Below are 19233 nucleotides of genomic sequence, written 5' to 3' on the forward strand. Positions count from 1 at the left end.
AACGCTGGGCAAGGGGTTCAATTAGGAGCTTTCTGTTGTGAATTCTGCTTTTGGGCTCCCTCCGGTGGTTGTAGGTGGTAATGCAGTTGTCTCTGGATTGCAGCCCTGGTCAGGTGTATCCACTGATTGCAGTTCTGACTGGGGTATTTAGGCGTGCAGGATTCATTAGTCCTTGCCAGTTGTCCATTGTTTTTGGAGGTTTTGTCATTGCCTGGTTCCTTCTGCCTTGCTGCAAATCTGCAAAGATAAGTGTCTGGTTTTTGTGGCACACATGCTGTGTGCTTAACAATTTAGTGCTATTCAGTGTTTTTTTGTCCAGCTTAGATTGTATCAGTATTTTCTCAGTCTTGTTGGATTCTCAGAGTTGCAGATATACATTCCATGTCTTTAGTTAGATTGTGGAACTTTTTGTATTTTTTGCTGTGGATATTTTTAGAGTTTTAATACTGACCGCTTAGTATTCTGTCCTATCTTTCCCTGTTTAGCTAGAGTGGCCTCTTTTGCTGAAATCTGTTTTCTGCCTGTGTGTGTCTTTCCTCTCCTATTCACAGTCAATATTTGTGGGGGGCTGCCTATCCTTTGGGGTTCTGCTCTGAGGCAAGTTAGTATTCCTATTTCAATCTATAGGGGTATTTAGTCCTCCGGCTGTGTCGAGGTGTCTAGGGTTTTGTTAGGCACACCCCACGGCTACTTCTAGTTGCGGTGTTAGTTCAGGGTTTGCGGTCAGTATAGATTCCACTTCTCCTGAGAAAGTCTCATGCGGCTCCAAAGTCACCAGATCATAACAGCTTTCACCAGAACATACATGTATCCATACACACCACGTTTTGAGGTTATACTAGCGCATGGCCAAGCGGCCATGCAAACCTTTTATAGTTGCAGCCTTCTGGGACCAGTGGTCCAATGGGAGCTGCTTGAGGACCTGGGCATGTGACCTCTGCCCTCCAATGAGAGGTCATCCCATGGGCATGCCCGGTAGGCAAAAAGCAGGACTTCATCCCATGAACGTTGCTCGCCACTGACTAGTGCTGGATACAATAGCTGGACCTGGGACGGTAGCAGTAACCAGATGCAAAGCATGAGCTTGAGCCAGACGCTGGTACTGATGTCTCTGCTAAGCATAGTCCTCTGCGGCTGAGGAAGAATGGGAGACTGCAGAGGACATGGTTTGAGATTCCCCCTGTGCAGCAGTGGGGACTTGACACCTAACACACTGGTTAATCATAGACCAAAAAACATAACATGCATGTTGTTTTATATAAAGAATATTTGAAGGGAGTTACCTGCATTGTGATACATGTACATCTGCCTAGACCAATTGGGAAAACACATGAACTAACAGAAAGAGGCTCAAAATAAGAATATTTTATTTAAAAGCCTTTTTATTTGCGAACAATTGGGTACGTGGTGGCAAATAAGAAGAGCGTATACAGACATAAAAATAAATATAAAATTTGAACCAGGAAGATCTTACTGAACAATTAAAGCTGCTGGACAGATACCAGGAAAAGAAACAACCTTGAATGGTATTGTTGTGTTATCAAACAATTCAATGTAATGTCATAGGAAAAATCACACAAGTGTAATAGTTCAATACACATGGATAGAGAGTAAATAGTGTGATGTCAACAGTTGCGCATACCCTCAGACCTGTGAAAAGTTGTCTATAGTATTGCACATGCCCTACGTATCAGGTGTGTATAGTCCATCACCATTCTACATTAAAATATTCTTTGATATATCAAGAACCAGTAAATGGGGAAATACCTGAATCATATGGTGTCCCGCAGGCTATGTGGCGCTCACCCTGACGCGCGTTTCCGTGAGTCCTACATTATCTGAAACGTATGCCTGATTTATTTTTACAAATGTAAAGATTTTCACATATGTAACCTGTTCTGAATGGATGTGAGAAATCCCCAGGTAATACTGAATATAATGCCTGACAGCACACTGGAGATGGAACATCATAGTATGCCCATGCAAGCTGGACCAGATCTTGCCAATGTTCCAAACTGCTGAGTCAGAAATCCACAGGATAGGGTTTCAGGGAATCTGCTGGAGAAAGGACATAGAAGGAGAAGTAATTTTCACAAAAGTGATTATTTGAGGCAAATGCCTTTCTCTGTCTCTAGAAAACTCTATTTTATCAACATCATTGGTTTTTTTGTACCTATTTTATTGTTATACTGGATTTAAAACACAAATGCAATGTTCCATTTTTAAGAAGTTGTCCATCTTAAGGAAACTTTAGGCAGGCAAACCATGTAACTTCCAAATTCTAACTAGTGTCTCTGCCACGTTTCAATAGAATCTAATGAGGAAAGCAGGTGAGACTCTTGTCGGCTCGGTACTGCAAATATGATATTTGTGATCAAGTGACGACCACTGCATCTGGTCCAGCAAGTGAAACCGAATACTAGCAGTGTGTACATTCTGCACTTTTAGGATTTGGCAAGCTAGAGTGTGTTAGGCATCAGGATTCTCCCACTGTACAGGAGGAATCCCAAGCCATGTATTTTGCGGTCTCCCATTCTGTCTCAGCCACAGAGGACTCTGCTCAGCAAAGATGTTGCTCACTGCGTCTTGCTCAGTCTCAAGCTGTACATCTGGTTGCTGTTGCCTCTACAGGTTCAGCTATAGCAACCAGCATTAGACAGCGGCGAGCAGACGTTCCTGGGACTAAGTCCAGCTTTTGCTCTTCTGAGCATGCCCATGAGATGACCACTCATTGGTGGTAGGAGGTCACATGCCCAGGTCCTCAAGTGAGTCCGGATTGGCTTTCAAGCAAGGTCTTTGCAGACTGGCATCTATAAAAGGATCTCATGGCCACACGGCTGTTTGCTAGTATAGACCATGACAAGTGTGTGTGTGTGTGCATGTGTGAATAACTCTGGTGAAAGCTTCTAATGATCCCATACCCTCTGGTTGTTGCAAGAGTACTAGGGTGATTGGAGTCAGAGTCAGCGCCAGGTAGTGGCATCGCCAGTGCGACGCCGTGCGCAGAGTGGATACAGTCATACTCTAATCCTCGCGTCCTTGGGGCTGAGTCTAGAGACCACACTTGCACCAAATCCACTGTGTCCTGTGACAACTAACAGGCAATAGCGTTATTGTATTAGTTTGCTGTGACTCTGTGGAGCAACAGAGTTTGCTGCTGTTCACACTGGGTGACATTTAACCAGCGTGTATTTGGTACTCTACCGCCATATCGTGTCCGCCATTGCCTAGAAGCAGTTTCCATCTCCACACGGTGGACCCTGGGTTGCAAACACACCTTATTAATATATTCATTTGGTGCATTCCGCCAACCCTAACACAGTGCTTGCTTAAAAATATCTTCAGGTGAAGAACCGATTTAAGTTTGAACATAGTGATACCTCAGCAGTAAAAGTTTGCAAAATATTCTACTGTTATCTTCAGGTAAATAGGTGGATGAACAAAGGCAGAAGAAATATAAGTTTGAGTTAACTTTTAAATTATTTTCTAATTGAGCTTATTATTATTTCTGCAGTTGAACTTACCACTATTCCAGGTAATATAAACTATATATATATATATATATATATATATTGTAAGATTATGAAACAGAACTGTTTTGACGTGTTCAAACCATCCAAAAATCTTTCCTATATTTAGAGAATAGGACAAGGCTAGCTCATTTGAAAATGAAGAAGCAATGGTTTGTCACGAAGATTTGAAAAATGATTCCTATTTTAGCAGCCTTTTCATGTCTGTGTATGCTGAAGTGGATACACTTCCGAGCAGCAGTAGAGTATATTAATACTACACACTGGACAAAAACAGGAGATGTGTGTGGGTGTCTACTGGGTAGTGACAGTAACCGTGTAGTATGAAATTGGAAAGGACAGGCTATAAGATGTCTGTAAGTGTAGGGATAGGACTGGTAGCCCTTTTCAGCAGTAGTATAGTATAGATCTTATGGTTTAAAGAAAGTAGATACGTAAGTAGATAACTCTACTTTATCAACATTATTGACTTATTTTGTGCCTGTTTTGTGGTTATACTGTATTTAAGAGACAAATGAAAGAGAAATACAACATTCTTAGTTGAACAACCGCTTTCATTTTTGCATTGTGCGTTCTCAGTAGTGAAACTTTGAAGTGCATTGCACACATAGCCAGATGGTTTGGTAACTAGATGTACCAACAAATGCAGGATAAATATTAGTTTGAGTTAACTTTTAAATTCTGTTCTAATTGAGCTTTTTTTTATTTCTATAGTTGAACTTACCACAATTCCAGGTAACATAAACTATGTATATCTACCGTAACATTATGAAATTGAACTGTTTAAATTGTTTAAACCATCCAAAAATCAGCATTTTATTTAGAGAATAGGATCAGGGAAGCTAATTTCAAAGTGGAGAAGCAATGGCTTGTCACCAAAACTTGAAAGATAATCCCTTTTGTAAAGCTGTTTCATGTCTGGTTATGCTGAAGAGGGTACACTCCACGGGAACAGTGGAGTATACCTATAATGCACACTGTACAAAAGCAGGAGATATGTGCGTATATCTAGCGAAGTGGCAACAACCAAATAGTATAGAATAGCAAAGGCATATCTGTAAGTAGAGAAGATATCTGTAAGTGCAGGGATATGACTTGCAGCCCTTGGCAGCAGTGATGCAGTACAGATCACATAGTAGCCAGAAAGAAGATGACTAACTGGACTAGGGCATTGGGCTTTGGCTACAGCAGAAAAGTGTAGAACTCAACAGACAGTAAACGGTATGGTCAATCTAACCATTGAATGATTTATAGGTGAATGAAAGTTGGGAAAGATCTGTGCCTAAACCAATGTTATAATTGTAAAAATTATCCCTATTGTAGAAGCAGTTTCATGTCTGTGTACGCTGAAGAGCTCCATTCCCTGCCGGGCTGAAATGTCGTGACCTTGGTGAGATCCCCACTAGCTCACAGTGCTAGCAGGAATCTCACCGAGGTTACTGGATCTCACCAAGGTCATGGTAGTTCAGCCCGGCTGTGAACAGAGCCTCAGTGACCGGAAGTGATCTCGATGATGTCACCACCAGTCACTGACGCTACGCTCGCAGCAGCTTATTCACCAGTGGTTCTCAGCCTGGATGGTCGCATTTTGGCACCGCCCAGGTTGAAAACTAATTATCCCCCAGATATGGATTACGGCGTGGGACAGAACGACAGACAGGTGAGGCATATGGTTGTTTTTTGTTTTTGCTTTATTACAGGAGAACGAGGGCTTCGGTGGAATTAGGCATTAGGTGAGCATAACTGTGTTTCTTATTTTTAAATAAAAATGGAAAAATGTGTTTTGTTTTATTTCTAATAAAGTAATTTATTCTGGCTGTGTCTTTATTTAAAATGTAAATATTGGATTAGCAATAGATAGGTGTCTTATATACACCTCTCCATTACTAATCCGTGGGCTTGATGTCACCTGACAACACAAAGGTGACATCAACCCCACAACTATTAACCCCACTTTCCACCGCTACAGAGCAAGTGGGAAGAACCGGGCAAAGCGCCAGAATTAGCACATCTAATAGATGTGCTTTTTCTTGGCAGCTGCGGGCTGTTATTTTTAGGCTGGGGGTCAGTATCCATGGGCCCTTACCAGCCTAAGAATGCCAGCCCCCAGCTGTGAGCTTTAACAACTCTGGTTGTCAAAAATGGGGGGGACCCAATGCCATTTTTTAAAATTATTTATTTAAATAATTTAAAAAATCAGTGTGGGTGGGGACCCCTCTATTCTTGATAACCAACCTTGCTGAAGCTGACAGCAGAAGATTGCAGCCCCCAGCTTTGAGTTTTGCCTGGCTGGTTATAGAAAATACAGGGGAACCCACACCTTTTTTTTTCATTTACCGTATTTTTTGGACTATAAGACGCACTTTTTTTCCTCCAAATTTGGGAGGAAAGTGTGGGTGCGTCTTATAGTACAGATATAGCATGTGGGGAGGGGGGCAGCAGTGAGTGGGATCCACTGTTATCCCACTTCAGGATGTCCCCGCTGCCCGGAATCAGCTGCTGGGGAAACCACATGGCCCCGCTGATTAAGTGCAGTGAATATTTATTAGCTGCTCCCCGCCCACCGATCAGCTGAGTGGTGAGCCGGGAGCAGCAAATGAATGCTGCACTTATGCAGGGACACACAGTTTCCCCAGCACTGATTCCGGGGAGATTTGTGTGTCCTGGGGAGGAGGAGGCAGCAGCAGGGGCCAGGAGATCGCTGTATACCTGCCTGCCATGCCTGGATGCTGAGTGTTGTGCACAAACAGGACCTGTGATGATGTCAGAAGTGGGCGGGCTGGAGCATCACATGGCAGCTCAGAGCCCTCCCTCTTCCTGACATCATCACAGGTCCTTCAGGCTCCCCACTAGAATCTGCAGCTTCCTCATTACCTGTGCAGTGGAGAGGCAACAAGAGGGAGGGCTCTGTGTGCAGTAATGGGATGCTTGTACCTCACCACAGTGTGGCTGGCTGCCACAATTAAGAGGTTAGTCTACAAAACACAATAAAGCACTCTGCCACTCCTTTGGTGAACTATAACTCCCAGCATGTCATAGGATCTGCAGGACATGCTGGGAGTTGTAGTTCTCCCATGGGATTTTAAAGCAGCACTCCAGTGCTATTTTGCAGTGCTGGAGTGGTGCTTTCAATATCAGCCCTGTGCCCCCATTCTTATACTCACCCTCCAGCATCTTCATACAGTACTGTACAGACACCACACTGGTCCTGCAGCTTCCAACATAATAACAAACTATTATATATAATAACACCACATATAATAGTATGTTATTTATGTTATTAAATATTTTACCACATTTTTTGCTTCAAATATTTTTTTTCCCTATTTTCCACCTCTAAAACCTGGGTGCGCCTTATAGTCCGGTGCGTCTTATAGTCCAAAAAATAGGGTATTTATTTATAGCGCAGGCGGCAGCAGATGAATACCTGCTCCTGCTGTCACTGTTTTTTATCACTTAAATATGATTCTCATAATTCTCCCCTGCTCATGCCGATCACCGGTAGAGCAGGGGAGAATGATGAGAGCCGTGTTCAGCACCCGACACTGGGGACCAATGCTTAAAGTAGCACTTCTTCCCTGGTGTCGATGTGTGTCACACGGATGACATCCATGTGTGTTATCCATGTGCACGTGTGCAGGATGTTTTGTGGCCCTTGCTGACATTAAAAAACAGACATGTTAGAGTGTTCTGCTCATGGACACACGGTCTGTGTAAAACACTGAAATGTGCACAGACCCATTCATTTGAATGGGTCACCATGTGTACGGGTCTCCAGTACTGGTGAAAACTGTCACCACACGTACCGGAGACACGCACGTGTGAAAAAGGCCTAAATCTGGTATTGCTGTAATCGCACCAACCCAAAGAATAAAATCACCTAATCACTTATACCACACGAGGAATGGCGTAAAAAAATAAATAAAACCAATTCTTCACCTGCTGTTGATTTTTTCATTCTGCCTCTCAAAGATTGCAGTAAGGCTCGGCGCACATTTATCCTGAACTGAGTGCTTGCACCAGTGTTTCTGTGTAAATCTCTGAAATATGTGATTCAGACAGAACCCCTGGCAGAAGATTCCCTATAGCAAGGCAATTGGAGGCTCAGTGGGCGCCAACTGACCAGAAATCTGGCCATCGGCCACAGTTTTGTGTACTTCTGAAAAGAAGGACACCGCCAAACAGAGGTCAGACAGAGTCCAGAGTAACTCTGCTGCCTCACTATAGTGAATGGATCCTCAGGGGTTTCATCTGAATTGCGTCACTCCGAGATGGAAACCCCAAAGTAAGAGCTCAGTGTAGAGTGCCGAATAATGTGATCCCAAACATTATTGAAAATGTTCCCAATAAAAGATTCAACTCAATCCACAAAAAAAGCAAGCTCTCACTCAGGTCTGCCATCTGTTGACAGAAATATAGGGGGCTTCCACGTTACTGGTAGCACAAAGGCTTTGGAAAAGCGAAATGGCTCCCCACCCGACAAAAGAAATTCATCAAATTCTCTGCTCCAAAATCCAAATGCCCCCTTCCCTTCTGAGCCCCACAGTATACCTAAACTACATATTGCATCCACGTTTGAAATTTAGGAAGTGATGAAAGCCCGCTTAACTTATGGGTGCATGCTTCAGAAGCACTTGTTGGTCAAAACGTACTGGTGATTGCAATGTACTAGTCACTAGTGCGTACTACTCACTACAGGGGCAGTTTGCAGATTTCACTTTGCAACATTCATTGCTGCTTGTTTCTGGAAAATACCCATGGAGTCAAAATCGTCACTTTTCTAGCAATTAGGGGCTCTGTATATGAAAACAATAGAGGGAAAATAGTGGGGAAAAAACGTCAGCTCGTTATTTGTTGCAACACCTTGCCAGAATAAGTAGCATCGCCCCGGAGCTGTCTCAGTCTTGGACGTTGGCGAAATAGAAAAAGGTGGGGGAAGAATCCTCCAGCAATGAAATCAAGAAGGAAAGTTATCTTTCTTGTAAAAAAATGAAAAAACTTTTATTCGGTACAGTAGTAGATTAAATAAGACATAAATCCTGGTCACCACATCCTGGGATGAAAAACCATGATCCATGTCTTTTTTAATGTACTACTGTACCAAATAAAAGTTTTTTCATTTTTTTACAAAAAGATAACTTTCATTCTTGATTTCATCGCTGGAGGTTTCTTCCCCCCACATTTTTCTGTGTATATGAAGTCCGCGCTCTGTTCCTCCCGAGTCTCTCTGTATGGTTAACTAGTACTGTACAGCCACATATGGGGTATTGCCACATTCAGTAGAAATTTTGGGACAAATTTTGGTGCCATTTTCACCAACTTCTTGTGTGAAAATGTAAAATCTTTGGCTAAAACAAAATTTTGGTGGTAAAAATTTAGTTATTATGTGTTACGTGCCCAATGCTATAAAATTCTGTGACACACTCATGGTGTCAACATGATCACTGCACCCCTAGATGAATTCATTGAGAGGTGTAGTTTGTAAAATGGGGTCACTTATGATGGGTTCTGCTGTTCTGGCACCTCATGGGCTCTCCCAGTGGGTAATGGCACCGGCAAACCATAACAGTCTAATCTGACGCTCCTTGCCTTCTGAGCTTTGCACTGTGCCTGAAAAAGATTTCCCAATTACATGTAGGGTATTGGCGCATTCATGAAAAAATGTACCCCAGCTTGTTGTAAAAAAAAATTCATATTAGCTCTTAGAAAAATTAAAAACTTGGGGCTAAAACATTTTTTAGTGGTAAAAATGCAGGTAGGGACAGCTCTGGCAGTCCTTGGCAGCAGTAGTGCAGTATAAATCATCTGGTAGTCAGAAAGTAGATGACTGGTTGGGCTAGGGCATCAGCACTGGTAGCAGCAGAAAAATGTAGACAGGAAAAGACAGACAAGCAGATGGCAAGGTCGATCTAATCATTGGCATCGGTTGTGGGTAAATGAAAATTGGCATAGATCTGTGCCTATGTCAATATTACCAATGCAAAGTTTTCCACGCTTTTTGAAGATAATCTGGTCCGAATGGATTTGCCTAAGCCCCTGGCTTTGCTGAATATCTTCTCTGACAGAACACTAAAGGTTGGACATGATATTATGCCCAAAGTAGCTGGGCCGGACCAGTTCTAGCCAATATTCCGATCTGCTGTGTCAGAAGTCCATAGAATAAGGATTCAAGGTATTTGCCAGAGAAAAGACACAGGTAGAGAAGCAGTTTTCAAAAAGTGATTATTTGATTCAGATGCCTTTCACTGTCTGCAGGAAACTACTATATCAACATTATTGGCTTATTGTCTGCATGCTTTATTATTATACTGTATTTAAGAGACAAACAAAAAGACAAAAGTTTACTTTTTTTTAACTATGTAGCAATCCCTAAGGAAATTTTCAGCAAGCCCTCAAGTTTTCCAATCTATTGAATCTATTGAACAAAGGAGGTGAGACTGTCATTGAATTGTGACAGCAAATATGTTTGAGAAGTGTTGTACTCTTAGCTTGATGGTGCGGTAAATAGATGGATAAACAATTCCGAAAGTAGTACAAATTTGTGATAACTTTTAAATTCTAATCTAATTGAGCTTATTTTTATTTCTGCAGTTGAACCTACGACTATAGCAGGTAACATAAACTAGATATTTTTATTTTAACATTATAAAATTGAGCTGTTTGAAGTGTTTAAGTGATCCAAAAATAATCACTTTATTTCAAGAAAAGGATCAGGTAAGCTAATTTCAAAGTAAAGAAGCAATGGATTGTCACCAAAAGTTGAAAAAAAACCCTATTGTGAAAGCCATTTAATTCCTATGTATGCTGAAGCAGTATATAAGTATACCTATACTATGCTCCTTACAAATGCAGGAGATGTGTGTGGGTACCTAGCGGCAGTGGCAGCAACAGCATAGTATAGAATAGGAAAGGGAAGCCCAAGAGATTTCTGGCAATGTACGGTCTGCTGTAATTCCCATTGGAAGCTGTAATACAGTGTAGATCAGCGTTCTCCAACTCCGGTCCTCAAGAGCCACAAACAGGTCATGTTTTCAGGATTTCCTTAGTATTGAAGAGGTGGTAATTGCATCACCTGAACTATACTAAGGAAATCCTGAAAGCAAGACCTGTTGGTGATTCTTGAGGACTGGAGTTGGGGAACACTAGTATACAGTAGATGGTGGACAAGAAGTATATGATTGGCAGGGTGTGGGACATCAGCATTGCCGACAGCAGAAAAGTGTGGAAGACAGCAAACAGTCAAACAGATGGCATGGCCGATCTTATTATTGGCATCAGCCATAGGTGAATGGAAATCTGCACTGAACTATGCCTACATCAATATTATAAATATAAAGTTTTCCAGACTTGTAAAAGTTGACCTGGCCTGATTGGATGTGACGAAGCTACCGGCTGCACTGGACAAGTTCTTGTCAATGTTCCAATCTCATTGAATCGTGGTTCAGGGTATCTGCCGGAGAAAGAACACTGGTGGAGAAGCAGTTTTCAGAAAAATGATATTTTGATGTAGAGGCCTACCTCTGTCTGCCTAAAACTTTATTATATTAAAGGGAATCTGTCACCCGAAAATTCGCCTATAAGCTAAGGCCACTGGCATCAGGGGCTTATCTACAGGGCAGAGCAAAGTACTGCAGTGCGCAGGCGCTGGGAAAGGTCAGAGGGGCCCGGCGCCTGCACACTGCAGTACTTTGCTCTGCCCTCGACAGGGCAGACAAAGTACGCTTGTGCCGGAGCCTCAGCAGGAAGAAAAGAAGAGGATGTCATTGTATGAAGATAGGAGGTGCTGGACCCGGTTGTGACTCCCATCGGACCGGACCGCACCAGGACCGCCCCTGGTGAGTATAATATAACTTGTTTTTCTTATCTTTCAGGTTACATCAGGGGCTTATCTACAGCATTACAGAATGCTATAGATAAACCCCTGATGGTGGTGACCTTAGATTATAGGCAAATTTTGGGGTGACAGATTCCCTTTAACATTGATGGCTTATTGTATGCCTAATTTAATGTTATGTTAGATTTAAAAGACAAATAAAGGAGAAATGTAACATTCCTTTATAAAGAGGTTATCCATTCCTAAGAAAGTTGAAGTAAGCCCTACAGCTTGCCAAATCCCAACCAGAGTCTCAGACACTTTTCAATAGACTCACTTGAAGAAAACAGGTGATACTCTAGTTGTCTTGTTACCGCAAATATGCTAATGAAATATTTCAAATCAGGAGCAAACTGCTAGAATCAGTTAAGGTACCTTTACACGAAACGACTTTGTAACGATATCGCTAGCGATCCATGACGTTGCAGCGTCCTGGCTAGCGATATCGTTTAGTTTGACACGCAGCAGCGATCAGGATCCTGCTGTGATGTCACTGGTCGCTGAATAAAGTTCAGAACTTTATTTGGTCGTCCGATCGCCGTGTATCATTGTGTTTGACAGCAAAAGCAACGATACCAGCGATATTTTACACTGGTAACCAGGGTAAACATCGGGTTACTAAGCGCAGGGCCGCGCTTAGTAACCCGATGTTTACCCTGGTTACCAGCGTAAAATGTAAAAAAAACAAACAGTACATACTTACATTCGCATCCCCCGCCGTCTGCTTCCCACACTGACTGAGCGCCGCAAAGTGAAAGTGAAAGCACAGCACAGCGGTGACGTCACCGCTGTGCCCTGCTACTGCCGGCGCTCAGTCAGTCAGTCAGTGCAGGAAGTGGATGCCGGGGGACACAAATGTAAGTATGTACTCTTGCATATAAGGGGCTAGTGTGTATAGTACCCCATTGATGATATGCACTCCGCTTCCCTGTTTTGTTTTGTAGTGTTTTAGTGTTGTATGTTCTATGCACCTAGCACTTTGTGGTGAACATTATTTTGTGATATTTTTATAGGAATCTATATTAAAAGTTAAATTTTAATCCGAATTGCTGTTAGAAATAATACTGGTTGAATTATACCACTGGCTGACAATTCCCAAAATGTCAGGCAGTGTATGGCACTGTCTAACACCCCTTGGTGGCAGTAGTACAGTATACAATAAACAATGGACAGGAAGTAGATGAGTAATGGTAGCAGGAAAGTGTAGAAGACAACAGACAGGAGTACAGATGGCATGGCCTTTCAAATTATTGGCATCAGCTGTGGATGAATGAAAGTTGGTAAAGATCCATGCCAATGTCAAGTTTTCCACACTTGCAGAAGATATCTTTACCCAAGTAGATGTGAGAAAGCCACTGTGGAGAAAGCAGCCTGGTTGGAGAAGCAGTTTTCACAATTGTGATTATTTGATTCAGAGGCCTTTCTATGTCTGCAGAAATCTCTACTTTATACAGTACAGACCAAAAGTTTGGACACACCTTCTCATTTAAAGATTTTTCAAAACTATGAAATAACACATGTGGAATTATATACTTTACAAAAAAGTGTGAAACAACTGAAATTATGTCTTATATTCTAGGTTCTTCAAAGTAGCCACCTTTTGCTTTGATGACTGCTTTGCACACTCTTGGCATTCTCTTGATGAGCTTCAAGAGGTAGTCACCGGGAATGGTTTTCAATTCACTAGTGTGCCCTGTCAGGTTTAATAAGTGGAATTTCTTTCCTTATAAATGGGGTTGGGACCATCAGTTGTGTTGTGCAGAAGTCTGGTGGATACACAGCTGATAGTCCTACTGATTAGACTGTTAGAATTTGTATTATGGCTAGAAAAAAGCAGCAAAGTAAAGAAAAATGAGTGGCCATCATTAAGAAATTAAGGTCAGACCAAAAAATTGGGAAAACTTTGAAAGTATCCCCAAGTGCAGTGGCAAAAACCATCAAGCGCTACAAAGAAATTGGCTCATATGAGGACAGCCCCAGGAAAGGAAGACCAAGAGTCACCTCTGCTTCTGAGGATAAGTTTATCTGAATCACCAGCCTTAGAAATCGCAGGTTAACAGCAGCTCAGATTAGAGACCAGGTCAATGCCACACAGAGTTCTAGCAGCAGACACATCTCTACAACAACTGTTAAGAGGAGACTTTGTGCAGCAGGCCTTCATGGTAAAATAGCTGCTAGGAAACCACTGCTAAGGACAGGCAACAAGCAGAAGAGACTTGTTTGGGCTAAAGAACACAAGGAATGGACATTAGACCAGTGGAAATCTGTGCTTTGGTCTGATGAGTCCAAGTTTGAGATCCTTGGTTCCAACTACCGTGTCTTTGTGCAACACAGAAATGGTGAACGGATGGACTCTACATGCCTGGTTCCCACCATGAAGCATAGAGGAGGAGGTGTGATGGTGTGGGGGTGCTTTGCTGGTGACACTGTTGGGGATTTATTTAAAATTGAAGGCATACTTACCCAGCATGGCTACCACAGTATCTTGCAGCGGCATGCTATTCCATCCGGTTTGCGTTTAGTTGGACCATCATTTATTTTTCAACAGGACAATGACCCCAAACACACCTTCAAGCTGTGTAAGGGCTATTTGACCAAGAAGGAGAGTGATGGGGTGCGACGCCAGATGACCTGGCATCCACCGTCACCAGACCTGAACCCAATTGAAATGGTTTGGGGTGAGCTGGACCGCAGAGTGAAGGCAAAAGGGTCAACAAATGCTAAGCATCTCTGGGAACTCCTTCAAGATTTCAAGATTATTGGAAGACCATTCCCGGTGACTACCTCTTGAAGCTCATCAAGAGAATGCCAAGAGTGTGCAAAGCAGTCATCAAAGCAAAAGGTGGCTACTTTGAAGAACCTAGAATATAAGACATATTTTCAGTTGTTTCACACTTTTTTGTTAAGTATATAATTCCACATGTGTTAATTCATAGTTTTGATCCCTTCAGTGTGAGTGTACAATTTTCATAGTCATGAAAATACAGAAAAATCTTTAAATGAGAAGGTGTGTCCAAACTTTTTGTCTGTACTGTAAACATCATTGGCTTATTTTGTGGATGTGAGTTGTCCTCCAGGGCCGTGGGGTACTCGGTATCGGGTCTAGTGTTCACAGGGAGATGTCACTGTGGCTGCGACCCAGTCCATGGCCCTGGGTGCCCATGTAAAAGGGAAAGGTCTTTGAAGGGAATAAAGTTTGTGTTCGTGACGCCACCTGTGGTATTCGGTGAGGGTGTCCGATGTTGCTTTAAGGGGTCCTCTTGGGTGATGTTATGGCAGCTAGATGGTATAACTTCCCCAGGTGAAGTATGTCCCCAAGACTTCCCAGTGTGTAGATGGTAGAATGGTGAGGGGTGCAGTAAGGAATGAGGACACAGGTTTGCAGTCTCTTTACCTTGTTTACTGAACACTTCAGCAGCCACAGTCCAGGGCACCGGCAAACAGGTCCATATAGAAGTCCGGGCAGTCCAGAGACAATCAGGTTCCCCTGGGTAAGTCAGGTGGGAGCCTACCACTCTGCACTCTGTCTCTAAGTCCCTGCAGCCACTAAGTGTCCCAACAAGGTCTTTATTCGTTCTGCTGTCCTGGGACAGGTACCTGTATGGCAGGCAGCTCGAGCCGTGTGTTGTGGGGTCCGTTCTTGGTGACTCCAAGCTCCTAGGTGCTGCTGTGCCACAAGTAATTATGGGCAAAGTCTTGGTAGTATAATGCCCTTCGGTTCTGCTCCGTGTCGTATAGTCCACGTAAGCCTCAGGTTCCTGGTTCCCAGCTCCTTGCGCTATAGCTCTTCAGAGGCCTGCTCGTGGCCTCCTGTAGCTCTCACTTTCCTCTGTGCTCCCCTCCTGTCTGTCCTCGCACACCGACTCTCTGCACTAACTGAACTCTCTCCGCCTCCAAAACAGGATCTTTATACAGGGAAGCTGCCCTAAAACAGGGATATGAGCTCCCCCTCCTAGCCTGGAATTGGAAGGTGTTGTGTGTGTGTAAACCTACCAAAGGGAATCTCACTTGTCTCTGGACATAGCACTATCCTCCCCGAGAGGAAGACAGCACTACTGTGGTACCCAAACTCCTGGGGTGCCACAGATGTTTTATTTTTATACTGTATTTAAGAGATAAATAAAACAGAAATGCAACATAAATTTTAAAGAAGTTGTTCATACCTAAAGAAATTTGCAGAATGCCCTGCAGCTTTCCAAATGCAGAAGAGAGTGTCAGACAGTTTTCAAAAGGATCTACTGAATAAAGCAGGTAAGACCCTAGTTGGCTTGTGACTGCAAATATGTAGTTTGCATGTTTGGGTATATGTGATGACTGCTTGATCCAGTGCATAGAGCTAAATTCTAGCCATGTGCACATTCCACACTGTTAGAACTTGGCAAGCTGCAGTGCTTGCTAATAATTTCCTTAGGTGAACAACCACTTTAATTTTGCCATACATTGTGAGACCTCAGTAGTAAAAGTTTGAGAAGCTTAGCACTCTTAGGCTAGGTTCACATGACTGATTTATCCACATCAAAGAAAAACTGTCCCATTATTCTGATAAGACTTTGATCAGAGTTTGATCAGAATGGCATCAATTTTTCTTAGATTTTGAGAGAAAAAAAAAAGTTTCTCCATCTTCATTTTGTTAGTCCAAGAAAATGATTTCATTCCAGTGCTTTTCAATTTTTTCACTGACCCATAGATTTGTATTGCCGATTTTTAGCTGACTAAAATAAAAAATGTGCAAGATTTTTTCAGCAGATCACTCGTTCTGAGGATAAAATTGTTCATGTAAAATCGTTCATGTGCACAGTCCCATAGAATCATAGTATCATAGTAACAAGAAAATCAGTCGTGAGAAACAACCCTTAGCCATATGGTCAGGTAAATAAATGGGTAAGCAAAGGTAGATGAAATATAAGTTTGAGTTATCCTTTAAATGCTATTTTAATCGAACTTATTGTTATTTCTGCATTTGAGCCTTTCACTATTGCAGGTACCATAAACTATACATTTTTTTGTCATATTATAAAATTGAATTGTGTGAACTGGTTAAACCATCCAAAAATCATTACTTTATTTAGAGAACAATACAAGGATAGCTCATTTCAAGGTGAAGGAGAAATTGCTTGTCACCAAACAGTAAAAAAACCTTTCCTATTCTAGGAGCTGTTTCATATTGGTATACGCTGAAGAGAGTACTCTTCCCAGCAGTATTAGAGTACAGTACCGTGAAAAAGTATTCATTCTCTGTGAACGTTTTCACATTTTTTAAAGTTACACCCCAAACCTGAAATGTATAATATTTGCATTTTATGTGACATGACAACACAAAGTAGCAAGTATTTGTGAAGTGTAAAAGAAATGATACATGGTATTCTAAATATTTTCAAAATACAAATCTGAAAATTGTGACATGCATTTTTTTGTAACCCCCCCGAGTCAATACTTTGTAGGACAACCTTTCGCAGAAATTACTGCTGCATTTCTTTTTTGGCATGTCTTAACCAGCTTTGCTGAGGCTGGAGCTTTTCTATTCTTCCTTGCAAACTATCTGTAGCTCAGTGAGATTGGATGGACTAGGTCTGTAAACAACAATTTTCAAGTCTTGCCACAGAATCCCAATGCGATTTAGGTCTGGACTTTGACTGGGTTATTCAAATACATGAATATGCCCTAATCCATTCCATTGTAGAGTTGGCACTATTTTTAGAGTTGTTGTCCTGATAGAAGGTGAACCTTCACCCCAGTCTCAAGACTTTTTAATCCTCTGACATGGTTTCAATCAGAGTTGGCTTGTATTTAGATCAGTCAACTTTCCCATCAACTTTGATAAGGCTTCCCTGTTTCTGCAAAAGAAAAGCATTCCCATAGCATGATGCTTCCATCAGCATATTTGACGGTGGGGATGGTGTTTTCAGAGTAATGTACAATGCTAGTTTTCCGCCATACATAGCATTTTGCATTTAGCCCAAAAGTTCAACATTGCTCTCATCTGACCAGAGCACCTTCTTTCACTTGCTAGCTGTGTCCCCTACATGGCTTTTTGTACACTGAAAATTGGGAATTCTTATGGTTTGCTTTCAAAAATGGCTTTTTTCTTGCCACTCTTCCATTTGTGGAGTGTATGACTATTACTTGTCCCGTGGACAGATTACCTTATCCAAGCTGTGGATCTTTGCAACTCATCCATAGTGACATGAGGTCTCTTGTCTGCTTTTGAAATGTTTTGGTAGGCTTGCAGTTGTGCCATACTCTTTCCAATTTGGATGATGGATTTAACAGTGCTTTGTGAGATGTTCAGATTTTGGGCTTATTTTTTTAACCTAATACTTTACTAAATATGTGAATCTGGAGGCAATTTATCTCTCAGAATTGTATTTAAAAGTATCAAACTACAGGTGTCTTAATGCAAATGCACATAACAATTTTCAGATTTGCATTTTAAAATTAATTAGAAAGCCATGCATAATTTCATTTACACTTCACAAATGCTTGCTAATTGTTGTTGGTATATCACATACAATCCCAATAAAATACATTTAAGATTGTTGGTGTAACATGAAAAACTATGGAAACGTTCACTGGCTGTGAATATTTTTTCAATGAACTGTATACCTGTATGGGCACTGGCAGCAGCAGAATAGTTTTGAAGTTAACAAATAGGCAAATCATTGGCATCAGTTGTGGTTGAATTAAAGTATGCACAGATCCGTGCCTAAATCAATGTTACAAATATAAATTTGGCCCACATTTTTGGAAGATAACCGTGTTAAGATCGAATAAGCTGCAATGCATGCTGAAAAGTTCCTCAGGTGAACACCATTTTAACTTTGATTTGCATAGTGAGGCCTCAGTAGTTAAAGTTTGAGAAACTTTGCACTCTTAACCAGATGGTCAGGTAAATAATATGAGTAAACAAAGAGAAGAAATATGAGTTCGAATTTGCTTATACTTTCTTTTCTAATTGAGCTTATTTTTATTTCTGCAGATGAACCTACCACCTTTCCAGGTAAAATAAACTATATACATTTTTTGTAACATCACAAAATTGAACAGCTTGAACTGTTCAAGCCATTCAAAATAATTCCTATATTTAAAGAACAAGACAAGATAGCTAATTTCAAAGTGAAGAAACAATGGCTTGCCACCAAGACATGAAAAATAATCCTTATTTCAAGAGCCATTTCATGCCTGTGTGTGCTGAAGAGGGTACACTTCTCAGCAGCAGTGCAGTAGACATATACAACACACACAGTAAAAATACAGGAGATATGTCTGTGTGTCTAGGAGTAGTGACAGCAACTGCATAATATAGAATAGGATAGAGGAAGCCAAGAGATGTTTGGCAGTGTATGGCCTACTCTAATACCCTCTGGCAGCAGTACCACAGTATAGATGGTATGTTGGACATGAAGTAGATGACTGGCAGGCTGTGGGACATCAGCACTCGCGGCTGGAGGAAAGTGTAGAAGACAACGGATAGGCAAGTAGATGGCATTGCCAATTTAATGATTCGCATGAGTGGATGAAGGAAAGTTGGTATGATCCATGCCTTATTCCATTTTGTAAACTTTTCCACACTTACTGAAAACAACATAATCTGAATGGATCTGACAAAGCCACTCTCTGGACTGAATACCCTCTCTGACAGCACACTGGAGGTCAGACATGATAGTATGCCCATGGCGAACTGAACCAATTGTTCTTGGACCACTTTTCTTGTCAATGTTTGAATCTGCTTATCCAGAAGATGATAGTATAAGGTTTCAGGGCATCTGGCAGAGAAAGGACACAGGTGGAGAAGCGGTTTTCGCAAGTGTGTTTATTTCATGGAGATGCCGT

The 19233-nt window shown here is 41.8% G+C and overlaps 1 protein-coding gene across 1 annotated transcript in view; it reads left to right on the forward strand.

Moving 5' to 3' along the window:
* The window catches only part of LOC143807533 (scavenger receptor cysteine-rich domain-containing protein DMBT1-like), a 430549-nt gene that overhangs the window by 149080 nt on the left and 262236 nt on the right, over positions 1–19233 (forward strand). Inside the window, exons 11-13 of the mRNA XM_077289172.1 lie at positions 3515–3535; positions 4245–4265; positions 10122–10142. Coding sequence (XP_077145287.1) covers positions 3515–3535; positions 4245–4265; positions 10122–10142 — 63 coding nt within the window. The remainder of the gene's footprint in view (positions 1–3514; positions 3536–4244; positions 4266–10121; positions 10143–19233) is intronic.

The sequence above is a fragment of the Ranitomeya variabilis genome, chromosome 2 (assembly GCF_051348905.1).
Source record: "Ranitomeya variabilis isolate aRanVar5 chromosome 2, aRanVar5.hap1, whole genome shotgun sequence".
Taxonomy (NCBI): Eukaryota; Metazoa; Chordata; class Amphibia; order Anura; family Dendrobatidae; genus Ranitomeya; species Ranitomeya variabilis.